Below are 16,391 nucleotides of genomic sequence, written 5' to 3'. Positions count from 1 at the left end.
AAACCAATACTCTTTGTTCTTTTTCCTTTTTCCTTCCCTAGTTCTCCAGTTTGGATTTACAACTATCTTTGTGGCAGCTTTTCCCCTAGCACCACTTCTGGCCTTACTGAATAATATAATTGAAATTCGACTTGACGCTTATAAATTTGTCACACAGTGGAGGCGACCTTTAGCTTCAAGGGCCAAAGACATAGGTAAGTTGGATTTGGGGTGTTTTTAAAAGATATTAACCACCTGGTAGATAAAATAAAACAGCTACCAGCTTTAGATTTTTACATATGGTTTCCATGTAAGATGATTCAACTAACTCTTACGAAAGAATAATTGTTAGCTTTAAATAATATTAGATAACAAGTACAGCTACCTATTTGGAAATTTATAATTTCCAGTGCTAGAGAATTTGTGCTTAAATAGATTCTCAATTTGGTTGTTTCTATCCTAAGACTCTGGAATCTAAAAATTTGATTTATTACCACCTTTTTCCTTTTTAAAGTAGATCTCCCATTTGCTTAACTTTGTTTTGCTCTTTCCTGAATATTTGCCTGAGTCATAGGAAGTATGATCCAGTTTTTCTATAGGCAGAGATGGCCTTTGGTTTTTGACTAGAGTTGCTGAGTTGAATCAGGTGCAGCCTCTCAAAAGCTGGCAGAGATCAGAGACTGTCTTTTATTCATTTCTGCATCCAGTGCTTAGAATAGAGCAGGCAGGTGCTCAGCCAGTGTGTGTAGAAGAGAATTCGGTGTGCATATGTTTAACTCAGTGGTTTTTGAACGTCCCAATGAAACAAACACACTCAGTGAGCACCTGCTCTGGATCAGTGCATCAGGAACTTGGTCCATAAAGATGAACTGGAGAGACGCTGTAGGTACCCCCAAGGAGCTCCCAGTCTGGTGGCATCTTGACATTGCATGTACCAGTCTTATCAGATAGTGTTTAGTGCCTTATCATTGACCAGAATTCTCTACTTATATCTGAACCCGATTGATTTTTAAGTCATGAGCATGGGCACTTCCATGCAAACTCCTTCAATGCCAAGGTTTTTGAAGGTACAACTTCTTCCTCCTGGTGGCAAGAATCAGTATTTGGGATGGTGGAAGGACCTGTGCAAAGGACTACTGAAAATGAATTACCCCAGTTGTTTTTATAGTTATCACCTCTGCTGTTGTGTCTGGAATTAATTCAACACTTCTCTTTGAATAGGAATTTGGTATGGAATTCTTGAAGGCATTGGAATTCTCTCTGTTATTACAAACGCATTTGTCATAGCGATCACATCTGACTTTATCCCTCGCTTGGTGTACGCTTATAAGTATGGACCTTGTGCAGGCCAAGGGGAAGCTGGGCAAAAGTAAGTGCGCCATAAAACCATCATGAAATCCCCATTTCCTAGCCATCGTGTGCTGTTGGACACTCAGACAGAAGCCTCTGCATTGGAGCACATGGGACACAAGCCCAGGACAGAAGGCCTGTAGTGGGGAGGTGGAAATATGATACAATAACACTTTTGGCCAAAGAAAACACATTCTGATCTATTGAAGTGTTGGAAGTCATACAAGTCATACAAGTTTTAGGTGGAATCCAATGTAAGAAAAGCAAATAATCATTTTCCCCCCTCCTGCCCACCATGAATTCAGAAGTGTGTGGTATGCTAATGTGTGTAGCAAAAAAAGTGTTCCATGATATATAGTTATGCCATTTTTATGAGTTTATAAAAGTATAGTTATAATTTGATTCCTCTTGTGTCATGTGAAGACTCTGAAAATTTTACATGGGAAATGTGCAGTCATGTGCCAAGTACTCACAAGGTATTCCATAAATATTTGTGGAATAAGTAACTGAATGATTCTTTCCTGGCTGTAGACTTGACCAGTGTCTATATTACCACAGGCAAATTGCGTGAACTTAACTCGCTGAGAGATCAATACTATGGCATCACCTCAATGGTTCCCAAAGCCAGAGCTCTGTATTTCTGGTCAGCTAAAGTCTTGGCAAAATTATAACATGTCCCCTAGCTTTCATTTCTACACCCTCGGAAAAAAAGATAAAAAGTCCCAACATACTTTAATGGGAAAAAATAAAACAACCCTGTTTGGCTAATGTCAAAATAATATAATTAATTGTGGGATTTAAATGTCTGTAGGTTAGAGTGGAATGTGTGTTGGGATCATAGGGTCCTTTTGGCTCCCCAGAAGTCATCTCACTTAGGCTCCTGCCTATTCCTACAAGCAGCCCTGCCTCTTAGTTTACTAGTCTGAACCAAACTAATTCATCCTCTATAGCCAGGGTAGTTCCATCAGCCCCCAAATCAAGTCAGCTAAATTTATACCCACCTGACCTAGGTCCAATTTCATTATTCATCCTACATAAATGCTCTAAGGCATAGATAAATCCAGCTATTTGAGGAAGCTTCTATAAAGTTCTTCACTCACCACGTGGCCATTAAATGTGAATTATCTAGCCACTGTAAGTGAGCATACCATCCCATTTCAAGAGAGATTTAAAGACTTACATTGTACTATGCATGCATTTCTTTCTACCTGTAACTGTTGTGAACATTCTCTGCTTGACTCAGCCTAGAAAAGCTTATCTTTGTTCAAACCACTTGCAGGTATGTTTTGTGTTTGATTCTCAAAACAACGCGGGTAGCGGGATATGCATCATTAGTCTCGCTTTGAAGGGCAGAAAGAGATTGAGAGAGGTTAAATCCATAATCACAAGGCAGAGTAACTGATGGAGCCCACACGAAGGTAAAGCCTAGCCTCAGACAGTGCCCTTCATCCTGAACCTCACGGCCCTCGGGGCCCTTGCCAATAAGTGCTTATCCAACTCATCTAACAGTCAACTCCCTGGGGTTTAAATCTTAATGGTTATTTCCATTCTTCCGCTACTTCAAATATGGTAATACCTTGTTCTGGAGGAAGCCAAAAAATAAAGTGGGAACATTTATGTGCAGTTGATAATGAATCAGAGCTTTAGAATTTTGACAGCCTATTAGATTTAAGACAATGTTCATGGTGATTAGAATTTCTCTAGATAGCCTCCTTAATTCAGTTTTACTGAGCTCTTTGGGCCTTTTTTTTTTTTAAACAATGTTTCTCTTAACAGCCTGTTGCTACCTTCAATATTTGTAGATCTACTTTTTATCTGCTAATCCATTAGTCATTTTTCTTATTTTCAAATAGTTACATTTGTGTACGTTTCTTCATGAATCTTATTTTCTGCCCCACCAGCTACTCTATTATCCTTTTTAGGTTTTTTTCTTTTTCCAGTTTAAAAATGCTTCAGAGATGACTGAACTCATAGAGGAGCAGCATTGTCAAATTTTAGACGTCATAGGCTTTTAAGGTAGCATGTGCAGTCAGAGTGAGATCCCACTTAGATTAAATCCAGCTGTGGAAACGCCATATTTCAATTTAAATTGACCCTAAATCAACAGTATTCCAACCAAACCAATCACCTTTCTCCAAAACTCCAGGCTTCCCTCACCTTACACGATTCCCTGGCTCCTCCATGGATGAGAATTTCACTCCTGTGTCCAGGGTCATTCAGTTCACAGGCCCCTTGTCCCTATGACAGCGTGCTTCAGTTATTCCTGGCTGTGCATTCCCCCCCCCCCCCGCCCGTCTCAACACTCGTCCGCTCAGCAGATCAGTCTTCAGCAGCACAGTGGGGAAGACATTCTCATTTTTCAGCCAGATCTGTACGTGAAAGGAATACTGTGGTTTGAGGCAGTGGTCTCCACACAGCAGGTTACACAAGAATTTGTCAAATGTTTTCATCTTCCCTCTTAAGACATTCTGTCTTTCCAGCTGCCGGTGATCAGAGTGTTGTTCATTGCCTACAAAATGAAGTCACTTCGTCTTTCGGGGTATCTTCCCAAGGGCCCTTTAGAAAGAGCTTAGAGAACTAAAATCACCTCTGGGCAGACATCAGGAGACAGAAATTGTGAAGTAAAGTTGAAGATGTATATTATAAAATTGTTCTGTCAATCAGAGTTAAAATTTCAATCAGCAAACTAAATTTTTTTTCCAGAAAGCACAAATAACCAGTTTGATCCCTCACCCTCAATGAATGCAATAAACTAATTACTTTGTTATCAGGTAGACATGGATTAGAGTTTGGGAACATTCTCTAAGGATAGATGCAGGCCTTAGAAAATTACTGTGAGGTATATACCTGATCTAGTGGTATAAATCAAGCTGATTTTCCTGTAAAAATAGTGATACCATAAGGAGTTAGAGATTTGATCAAGGACACAGTGCTCGAATTTTCACAGAATGAACTACAAATATCTTAATGAACTATAAATAATGTATTTATATAAGCTATAAATCAATTAAATCGATCAACACCAAAACCAATTGCAAAGTTGTATTTCAGAAGATAAAGCTTATGGTTACAGAGGGCTACTCTTCTTATTTCATAATAATTTCTGACGTTTTCAATGCAAGAAGTCAGAAGTCTACTCTCTTCTGTGCTTATCTCATTAGCCTAATTTATTACCTATAAAGTTATCTACAAATTAACCTATAAATAAATTAGTCATTTGTTTTCTACAAAGCATGTCTGACTTTAAATGCACAAACCTGACCTTATTTCCCCTTGCTTTTTTGCCCTTTCAACCCTATCCCCATGCTGTTTGAGTCACAATGCCTCAAACCTCAAAAGCAAATTTAGTAGCGGAATTCAAAGACACTCTGCAGTGAGTTTGATCTGGAATCTACAGACTCAAAAGTCAACTTCTGATTCTGTTCTCTCCCTTGAAAATGATGAGAAGGATCACTAGTTCATCCTTTTCCCCCATAGTAAAGGATGGAAACCAATACGTAATGAATGGTTTTAAAACCAGAATTCTCACATTTAAATAAATGTCTTCTCAGAAGTTACTTGGAAAACATACGCATTCTAATTCAAACAATGCTGCCCTTGCATAAGACATTTTTCTGAATCTTCTTTCTTGGAAATGCCTTTAGACGCCATCTGCCAACCCCTTAAGAAAACTGACTTCATTATTTTATATTCTCAGGAAACTCTTCCTTTGTCTGCTACTTTTTTCTTCTTCCCTCTCACTTCTCCCTGATCATCAGTGTAGCCTTGTCTTTCCTCTGTCTCACCTGGAGCTGGGGGTGTGTCACAGTGAGGATACATAGACCTCCTGCCAGCAAACTTAGTAGACATGGGATCTTCTGCTGCCTTTGACCTTCCTGCTGTAACAATAGGTCACTGAGTTGACACATGGATGCCACTGGCTGAACTCTATACGATGAAGTGTGGGAAACCTCGTTTCCCTGAATTGATGAAGGTCTCAACTGTTTGATGTTGGCAAGCTAAGATTCTACCACAGTGAAAAGAATTAGATAAATGCCTAGAAAATTCAGTGTTAGCAGTTCCTCTTCTTCCCTGATGATGGAAATTATATGGAAAGAAGACTTACTAGTTCCGTGTGTAATGCTTTGCACCCAGAAGGAGTACATGCCCACTAAAGGCACATTTTCAACTTGATTCATGACTGACATTACAGGAATATGCTTAATAAAGAGTTCAAACTGTGTCTCCTTTTTATCTTTTATTTTGAATGTAAGGTATTCAGCCTGTGAGATGGGTATTTCATTCGAATTTAGGCTCTCTATTGAGTTTTTTAACAGAGCAGCCATGAGCAGCTTTAATCTTAGTAAAGCTCAGGGCTGCTGTGTGAGAGAAGAGTGTAGGAGGGGTTGTAATTATTCCATTCCAATGCTGAGCCTGCTTTTGCCAGTTTCCAGAGCACCTTTCCCTTCCCACAACTCAGCTCCTGAGAAGACTCTTCTCTATTCTGTATTTCACAAAACTGGCTCCCTCTCTGTGACAGCTAATCATCATCAGGACTCTGTTTTCATGTCATGTTCTAGGCAGTTCATAGATGAGGGAGAAATCATTTCAAATTACCGTTTTATGGAGTGATGGGAGAGGCCTGCTGCCAGTGGGAGTAGGGCATGTTACACACGCACTGACCATTTGTTTCACCCATGAGTGACTGTTGACAAATGGGTCCTTCTGCTTGGTTCATTTCTTTTAAGGCCATGACGAAACCAGTGACTTGTCTTGAGCAAGACAACACATGCACAGAACCCATGTGCTCTCAGAACTATGTCTGTGTTATCACTTGGGTTTGGTATTCAGCAACTTTGGATAATCACATCAGACATGTTAATGAAGAGAGTCTGAAAACCATGATTTCTTCTTTCAATTAATAATTAAATATTTACTGACCTCCTGCTAGGTGCATGAAATAAAATACCACTCACATTTATTAAGATCTTGCTATAGGCTAAGCATTATATCACTTGCTTTACATATATCATTTCATTTCATTCCCACAATGACCCTATGAGGTGGACACTTTTGTTGCTTTAAGAATTGCATAATTTGCCAAGATCACATGGCTAGAAAGCAGTAGAGCTACAATTTGACCCTAAAGCCCAAGTTTTTTGTATTGTAATATACTGACCCCCATTCCCCAACACAGAATGAAAGCCATGTCCTCAAGAAGCTTATAATCCCTGGGAGGTCCAGGCAATAGTTTTATTCCTGATCCATCTTCAAGACCTTGATAGAATCTCTGGTACTTTACATTGAATTCAATATTTACTGGATTCCTACACTGCACGAGACTGTCCTAGGATACCAAAATATCTATGACACCTCTTCTGATCCAAAAAAGAAAAAACCCACTATAGTCCAAAGGAGAAGACATACATGTATGCAGCCAACTCTAGTACAAGCTATATGGCCACTGTGAAGTAAACAGAGCTGCACCACAGAGAGAAGGGAATGAGCCTTCTGACTGGGGGGATTAGGACATTTTCACAAAAGAGGTGACATCTCAGTTGGTGAACACTATTACCACTTGTAAACCATGAGTAAGGAATCCCAAGAGAAAAGACAACATGAGCAGAGGCATGAAAGTATATGATACATGAAAGGAACATAATCTAGCATGACTGTAGCATGGGATGTGAGTTGGGAGGGGGGTTATATTCATACTAGTTATATTCAGGGCATTATGAGAAATTATAGGTAATCATTAATGAAGGAATGTGATTATGTGTGCATATGTGTGTGTGTCATCAATGAAAGAAGTGGTGACTTACTTATGCTGATCATGCAATGCTTTTGCCCATTTCACTGAAGCACTGATTGGGGTAGTGATGCTCTAGATGATGATTCTGCACAAAAAGGACTATAACAAAAGAATGACTTGTTCTTCATTCAACATACCCAGGGCTTTTCAGTGTATTCCAACTTGAGTGCTGTGACAAGGCAGGTCCAAGTAAGGCACCTATAACTGCAGAGATTTCTAGGAAGTAGAGCCTTGGTGAATTGGATGCAGAGGTGATCAGAGTCCTAATTAGAGAATCTGTTTTCTTTTGTAGGTGCATGGTTGGCTATGTGAACGCCAGCTTGTCTGTATTCCGAATTTCTGACTTTGAGAACCGATCTGAGCCTGAGTCTGATGGCAGTGAGTTCTCGGGGACCCCTCTCAAGTATTGTAGGTAAGTGTGGCACTCTTAGCCTCAGCTGGGCTGGCTCTGCCGTGGGGAGGTGTTGCTCAGACAGTGGCCCTTTTTGACTGAGTGGATTTACAGCTGCGGTTCTCAAACTTGATTATGCATTACAATCCCCTGGAGAATTTTTAAATCTCTTTATGAGGCTGTGACCCAGACAGATTAAAACATAATCTCTGGGGTGAAACCCGGACTTCCAGATCCAGGAAGCCCATGTAAGAGGAACCCAAAGAGACCCCCACTAAGACATTATAATTAAAGTATCAAAAGTTAAGACGAGAGAATATTAGAAGGAGCAAGAGAAAAACAATTTGTTACACACAGACATATGTCATTTTTGTGCACTTCGCAGACACTGCATTTGTTAAAAATTGAAGGTTCGTGACAACCCTGCATCGAGAAAGTCTGTCAGTGCTGTTTTTCTAACACCATTTGCTCACTTTGTGACTCTGTGTCACGTTTTGATAATTCTCGCCATATTTAGATTTTTTCATTATTATCATATTTGTTGTGGTGATCTATGATCAGTGATCTTTGATGTTACTATCGTAATTGTTTTGGGGTGCTACAAACCCTGCGCATATAAGACAGTGGACTTAATGTGTTCTGACTGCTCTGTTTCCCCATCTCTGCCTCTCCGTGGGTTCCCCTCTTCCCTGAGACACAGTATTGAAATTAGGCCAATTCAATTAATAACCCTACAGTGGCCTCTGAGTGTTCAAGAGAAGGAAAGCCACACATCTCTCACTTTAAATCAAAAGCTAGAAATGACTAAGCTTAGTAAGGAAGGCAAGCTGAAAGCAGAGATAAGCCAAAAGGTAGGCCTCTTCCACCAAACAGTTTGCCAAGTTGTGAATGCAAAGGAAAAGTTCTTGAAGGAAAGTAAAAGTGCTACTCCAATGAACACCAAAATGATAATAAAGTGAAACAGCCTTACTGATGATCTGAAGAAAGTTTTAGTGGTCTGTACAGAAGATCAAACCAGCAAAAACATTCCCTTAAGCCAAAGCTTAATCCAGAGCAAGACCCTCACTCTCTCAATTCTGTGAGGGCCAAGAGAGGTAAGGAAGCTACAGAAAAGTTGGAAGCTAGCAGAGGTTAGTTCATGAGGTTTAAGAAGCAGCACCCATAACATGCAAGTGCTGATGTAGAAGCTACAGCAATTTGGTTCAAGATGGCGGAGTAGAAGGACGTGCGCTCACTCCCCCTTGCGAGAGCACCGGAATCACAACTAACTGCTGAATAATCATTGACAGGAAGACACTGGAACTCACCAAAAAAGATACCCCACACCCAAAGACAAAGGAGAAACCACAGTGAGATAGTAGGAGGGGTACAATCACAATAAAATCAAATCCCATAACCACTGGGTAGGTGACTCGAAAACTAGAGAACAATTACACCACATAAGTCCACCCACTGGAGTGAAGGTTCTGAACCCCACATCATGCTTCCCAATCTGGGGGTCTAGCAATGGGAGGAGGAATTCCCAGAGAATAACACTTTGAAGGCTAGCAGGATTTGATTGCAGGACTTCGACAGGACAGGGGGAAACAGAGACTCCACTCTTGGAGGGCACACACAAAGTAGTCTGCTTATCAGGACCCAGGGGGCAGGAGCAGTGACCCCATAGGAGAATGAACAGACCTACCTGCTAGTGTTGGAGGGTCTTCTGCAGAGGCCAGGGGTGGCTGTGGCTCACCATGAGGACAAGGACACTGGCAGCAGAAGTTCTGGTAAGTACTCCTTGGCATGAACCCTCCCAGAGTGCACCATTAGACCCACCAAAGAGCCTCTAGCTCCAGTCCTGTGTCCCCTCAGGCCACACAACCAACAGGGAGGGAACTCAGCCCCATCCATCAGCAGACAAGCAGATTAAAGTTTTACTGAGCTCTGACCACCAGAGAAACACCCAGCTCTACTCACCACCAGTTCCTCTGATCAGGAAGCTTGCACAACATTCTTAGATAGCCTCATCCACCAGAGAGCAGGCAGCAGAAGCAAGAAGAACTAGAGTCCTGCAGCCTGTGGAACGAAAACCACATTCACAGAAAGATAGACAAAATGAAAAGGCAAAGGACTATGTACCAGATGAAGTAACAAGATACAACCCCAGAAAAACAACTAAATGAAGTGGAGATAGGCAACCTTCCAGAAAAGGAATTCAGAATAATGATAATGAAGATGATCCAGGCCCTCAGAAAAAGAATGGAGGCAAAGATTGAGAAGATGCAAGAAGTGTTTAACAAAGACCTAGAAGAATTAAAGAACAAACACCTAGAAGAATTAAAGAACAAACAGAGATGAACAATACAATAACTGAAATGAAAAATACACTAGAAGGAATCAACAGCAGAATAACTGAGGCAGAAGAATAGATAAGTGACCTGGAAGACAGAATGGTGGAATTCACTGCCGTGGAACAGAATAAAGAAAAAGAATGAAAAGAAATGAAGACAGCCTAAGAGACCTCTGGGACAAAATTCAAACACACCAACATTCTCAGTATAGGGGTCCCAGAAAAAAAAAAGAGAGAGAAAAAGGACCCAAGAAAATATTTGAAGAGACTATAGTCGAAAACTTCCCTAACGTAGGAAAGGAAATAGCCACCCAAGTGCAGGAAGCACAGAGAGTCCCAGGCAGGATAAATCCAAGGAGAAACACACCGAAATCAGAAATTACTGATTTTGTCAGTAATCAAACTGACTAAAATTAAAGACAAAGAAAAATTATTAACAGATAACATACAAGGGAACTCCCATAAGGTTAACAGCTGATTTCTCAGCAGAAACTGTACAAGCCAGAAAGGAGTGGCATGATATATTTAAAGTGATGAAAGAGAAGAACCTACAACCAAAATTACTTGACCCAGCAAGGATCTCATTCAGATTCGACAGAGAAATCAAAAGCTTTACAGACAAGCAAAAGCTAAGAGAATTCAGCACCACCAAACCAGCTCTACAACAAATGCTAAAGGAACTTTTCTAGTGGGAAACACAAGAGAAGAAAAGGACCTACGCAAACAAACCCAAAACAATTAAGAAAATGGTAATAGGAACATACATATCAATAATTACCTTAAATGTGAATGGATTAAATGCTCCAACCAAAAGACACAGGCTTGCTGAATGGATAGAAAAACGAGACCCATATATATGCTGTCTACAAGAGACACACTTCAGACCTACGAACACATACAGACTGAAACTGAGGAGATGGAAAAAGATATTCCATGCAAATGGAAATCAAAAGAAAGCTGAAGTAGCAATGCTCATATCAAACAGACATTAAAATAAAGAATGGTACAAGAAACAAGGAAGCACACCACATAATGATCAAGGGATCAATCCAAGAAGAAAATATAACAATTATAAACATATATGCACCCAACATAGGAGCACATCAATACATAAGGCAAATGCTAACAGCTATAAAAGAGGAAATCAACAGTAACACAATAATAGTGGGGGACTTTAACACCTCACTTACACCAATGGACAGATCATCCACAAGAAAATTAATAAGGAAACACAAGCTTTAAATAACACAATAGACCAGATAGATTTAATTGATATATATAGGACATCCGAAAACAGCAGATTACACTTTATTCTCAAGTGCACATGGAACATTCTCCTGGACAGATCACATCTTGGGTCAAAAATCAAGGCTTGGTAAATTTAAGAAAATTGAAATCATATCAAGCATCTTATCTGAACAAAACACTATGAGATTAGAAATAAATTACAGAGGAAAAAAAGGTAAAAAACACAAACATATGGAGGCTAAACAATACATTACTAAATAACCAAGAGATCACTAAAGAAATCAGAGAGGAAATCAAAAAATACCTAGAGACAAATGACAACGAAAACACAATGATCCAAAACCTATGCGATGCAGCAAAAGCAGTTCTAAGAGGGAAGTTTATAGCAATAAAATCCTACCTATCCTACCTCAAGAAACAAGAAAAATCTCAAATAAACAATCTAACCTTACATCTAAAGGAACTAGAGAAAGAATAATCAAGACCCAAAGTTAGTAGAAGGAAAGAAATCATAAAGATCAGAGCAGAAATAAATGATACAGAAACAAAGAAAACAATAGCAAAGATCAATAATACTAAAAGCTGGTTCTTTGAGAAGATAAACAAAATTGATAAACATTTAGCCAGACTTATCAAGAAAAAGAGGGAGAGGACTCAAATCAATAAAATTAGAAATGAAAAAGGAGAAGTTAAACAGGCACTGCAGAAATACAAAGCATCACATGAGACTACTACAAGCAACTCTATGCCCCAAAAATGGACAACCTGGAAGAAATGGACAATTTCTTAGAAAGGTATAGCCTTCCAAGACTGAACCAGGAAGAAATAGAAAATATGAACAGACCAATCACAATTAATGAAATTGAAACTGTGATAAAAATCTTCCAACAAACAAAAGCCCAGGACCAGATGGCTTCACAGCTGAATTCTATCAAACATTTAGAGAAGAGCTAACACCCATCATTCTCAAACTCTTCCAAAAAACTGGAGAGGAAGGAACATTCCCAAACTCATTCTATGAGGACACCATCACCCTGATACCAACACCAGACAAAGATATTACAGAAAAGAAAATTGCAGACCACTACCACTGATGAATATAGATGCAAAAGTCCTCAACAAACTACTAGCAAACAGAATCCAACAAAACATTAAAAAGATCATACACCATAATCATGTGGGATTTCTCTCAGGGATGCAAGGAGTCTTCAGTATATGCAAGTCAATCGGTGTGATACACCATATTAACAAATTGAAGAATAAAAACCATATGATCATCTCAATAGATGCAGAAAAAGCTTTTGACAAAATTCAACACCCATTTATGATAAAAAAACTCTCCAGAAAGTGGGCACAGAGGGAACCTACCTCAACATAATAAAGGCCATATATGACAAACCCACAGCAAACATCATTCTCAATGGTGAAAAACTGAAAGCATTTCCTCTAAGGTCAGGAACAAGACAAGGATGTCCACTGTCACCACTATTATTCAAGATAGTTTTGGAAGTCCTAGCCACAGCAATCAGAGAAGAAAAAGAAAGAAAAGAAATGCAAATTGGAAAAGAAGTAAAACTGTCACTGTTTGCAGATGACATGATACTATACATAGAAAATCCTAAATATGCCACCAGGAAACTACTAGAGCTCATCAATGAATTTGGTAAAGTTGCAGGATGTGAAAGTAATGCACCGAAATCTCTTGCATTCCTATGCACTAACAACGAAAGATCAGAAAGAGAAATTAAGGAAAGAATCCCATTCACCACTGCAACAAAAAGAATAAAATACCTAGGAGTAAACCTACCTAAGGAGGCAAAAGACGTGTACTCAGAAAACAATAAGACACTGATGAAAGAAATTAAATGTGACACAAACAGATGGAGAGACATACAATGTTCTTGGATTGGAAGACTCAATATTGTGAAAATGACTACACTACCCAAAGCAATCAATCTACAGATTCAATGCAATCCCTATCAAATTACCAATGGCATTTTTTACAGAACTAGAACAAAAACCTTAAAATTTGAGGAGGGGGAAGATGGCGGAAGAGTAAGACGCGGCGATCACCTTCCTCCCCATAGATACACCAGAAATACATCTACACGTGGAACAACTCCTACAGAACACCTACTGAACACTGGCAGAAGACCTCAGACTTCCCCAAAGGCAAGAAACTCCACCACGTACCTGGGTAGGGCAAAAGAAAAAAGAATAAAAAGAGACAAAATAACAGAGACACGACCTGCACCAGTGGGAGGGAGATGTGAAGGAGGAAAGGTTTCCACACACTAGGAAGCCCCTTTGCGGGCAGAGACTGTGGGTGGCGGAGGGGGGAAGCTTCGGATCCGCGGAGGAGAGTGCAGCAACAGGGGTGCGGAGGGCAAAACAGTGAGATTCCCGCACAGAGGATCGGTGCCGACTGGCACTCACCAGCCCGAGAGGCTTGTCTGCTCACCCGCCGGGGCGGGCGGGGCTGGGAGCTGAGGCTCGGGCTTCGGTCGGATCCCAGGGAGAGGACTGGGATGGCGGCGTGAACACAGTCTGCAGGGGGTTGTTGCACCACGGCTAGCCGGGAAGGAGTCTGGGGAGAAGTGTGGACCTGCCGAAGAGGCAAGAGACTTTTTCTTCCCTCTTTGTTTCCTGGTGCGCGAGGAGAGGGGATTAAGAGTGCTGCTTAAAGGAGCTCCAGAGATGGGCGCGAGCTGCGGCTAAAAGCACGGACCCCAGAGACGGGCATGAGACACTAAGGCTGCTGCTGCCGCCACAAAGAAGCCTGTGTGCGAGCACAGGTCACTATCCACACCCCCATTCCGGGGAGCCTGTGCAGCCCGCCACTGCCAGGGTCCCAGGATCCAGGGACAACTTCCCTGGGAGAGCACACAGCACGCCTCAGGCTGGTGCAACATCATGCTGGCCTCAGCCACGGCAGGCTCGCCCCGCATCCGCACCCCTCCCTCCCCCCGGGCTCAGTGAGCCAGAGCCCCCTAAGCAGCTCCTCCTTTAACCTCATCCTGTCTGAGCAAAGAACAGACGCCCTCTGGAGACCTACACGCAGAGGTGGGGCCAAATCCAAAGCTGAGCCCCAGGAGCTGTGCAAACAAAGAAGAGAAAGGGAAATCTCTCCCAGCAGCCTCAGAAGTAGCAGATTAAAGCTCCACAATCAACTTGATGTACCCTGCATCTGTGGAATACATGAATAGACAATGAATCATCCCAAATTGAGGAGGTGGACTTTGAGAGCAAGATTTATTATTTTTTCCCCTTTTCCCCTTTTTGTGAGTGTGTATGTGTATGTTTTTGTGTGTGATTTTGTCTGTATAGCTTTGCTTTCACCATTTGTCCCAGGGTTCTATCCATCCGTTCTTTGTTTTCTTCTTAAAACATTTTTCTTAATAATTATTTTTTATTTTAATAACTTTATTTTATCTTACTTTATTTTATTTTATCCTCTTTCTTTCTACTTTTTCCCCCTTTTATTCTGAGCCGTGTGGATGAAAGAATCTTGGTGCTGCAGCCAGGAGTCAGTGCTGTGCCTCTGAGGTGGGAGAGCCAACTTCAGGAAACTGCTCCACAAGAAACCTCCCAGCTCCACATAATATCAAACAGTGAAAATCTCCCAGAGATCTCCATCTCAACACCAGCACCCAGCTTCACTCAACGACCAGCAGGCTACAGTGCTGGACACTCTGTGCCAAACAACTAGCAAGACAGGAACACAACCCCACCCATTAGCAGAGAGGCTGCCTAAAATCATAAGTCCACAGGAACCCCAAAACACACCACCAGAGGAGGACCTGCCCACCAGAAAGACAAGATCCAGCCTCATCCACCAGAACACAGGCACTAGTCCCCTCCACCAGGAAGCCTACACAACCCACTGAACCAACTTTAGCCACTGGGGACAGACACCAAAAACAACGGGAACTACAAACCTGCAGCCTGCAAAAAGGAGACTCCAAACACAGTAAGATAAGCAAAATGAGAAGACAGAAAAACACACAGCAGATGAAGGAGCAAGATGAAAACCCACCAGACCTAACAAATTAAGAGGAAATAGGCAGTCTACTTGAAAAAGAATTCAGAATAATGATAGTAAAGATGATCCAAAATCTCTGAATTAGAGAAAATGCAAGAAACATTTAACAAGGACCTAGAAGAACTAAAGATGAAACAAGCAATGATAAACAACACAATAAATGAAATTAAAAATACTCTAGTTGGGGGCTTCCCTGGTGGCACAGTGGATAAGAGTCTGCCTGCCAATGCAGCAGACACAGGCTCAATCTCTGGTCTGGGAAGATCCCACATGCTGTGGAGCAACTAAGCCCATGCGCCACAACTACTGAGCCTACGTGCCATAACTACTGAAGCCCGTGTGCTTAGAGCCCATGCACTGCAACGATGAGAAGCCCCACTCGCCGCAACTAAGACCCAATGCAGCCAAAACAAAATAAATCAATTTTTAAAAAATACTCTAGTTGGGATCAATAGCAGAATAACTGAGGCAGAAGAACGAATAAGTGACCTGGAAGATAAAATAGTAGAAATAACTACCACAGAGCAGAATAAAGAAAAAAGAATGAAAAGAACTGAGGACAGTCTCAGAGACCTCTGGGACAACATTAAATGCACCAACATTCAAATTATAGGGGTTCCAGAAGAAGAAGAGAAAAAGAAAGGGACTGAGAAAATATTTGAAGAGATTATAGTTGAAAACTTCCCTAATATGGGAAAGGAAGTAGTTAATCAAATTCAAGAAGCACAGAGAGTCCCATACAGGATAAATCCAAGGAGAAACTCGCCAAGACACATATTAATCAAACTGTCAAAAATTAAATACAAATAAAACATATTAAAAGCAGCAAGGGAAAAATAACACACAAGGGAATCTCCATAAGGTTAACAGCTGATCTTTCAGCAGAAACTCTGCAAGCCAGAAGGGACTGGCAGGACATATTTAAAGTGATGAAGGAGAGAAACCTACAACCAAGATTACTCTACCCAGCAAGGATCTCATTCAGATTTGATGGAGAAATTAAAACCTTTACAGACAAGCAAAAGCTGAGAGAGTTCAGCACCACCAAACCAGCTTTACAACAAATGCTAAAGGAACTTCTCTAGGCAAGAAACACAAGAGAAGGAAAAGACCTACAATAACAAATGCAAAACAATTAAGAAAATGGGAATAGGAACATACATATCTATAATTACCTTAAATGTAAATGGATTAAATGCTCCCACTAAAAGACACAGACTGGCTGAATAGATACAAACACAAGACCCATATATATGCT

General features: G+C 40.8%; 1 protein-coding gene across 1 annotated transcript in view; it reads left to right on the top strand.

Moving 5' to 3' along the window:
- The window catches only part of ANO4 (anoctamin 4), a 454,222-nt gene that overhangs the window by 422,860 nt on the left and 14,971 nt on the right, over positions 1-16,391 (top strand). The window contains exons 25-27 of the mRNA XM_060165661.1: positions 42-194; positions 1,201-1,348; positions 7,413-7,532. Of these exons, the coding sequence (XP_060021644.1) occupies positions 42-194; positions 1,201-1,348; positions 7,413-7,532 (421 nt within the window). The remainder of the gene's footprint in view (positions 1-41; positions 195-1,200; positions 1,349-7,412; positions 7,533-16,391) is intronic.

The sequence above is a fragment of the Lagenorhynchus albirostris genome, chromosome 11 (assembly GCF_949774975.1).
Source record: "Lagenorhynchus albirostris chromosome 11, mLagAlb1.1, whole genome shotgun sequence".
In the NCBI taxonomy this organism is placed as follows: domain Eukaryota; kingdom Metazoa; phylum Chordata; class Mammalia; order Artiodactyla; family Delphinidae; genus Lagenorhynchus; species Lagenorhynchus albirostris.
The sequence above is the reverse complement of the archived record's forward strand: the minus strand, read 5'-3'. Positions and strand labels throughout refer to the sequence as shown.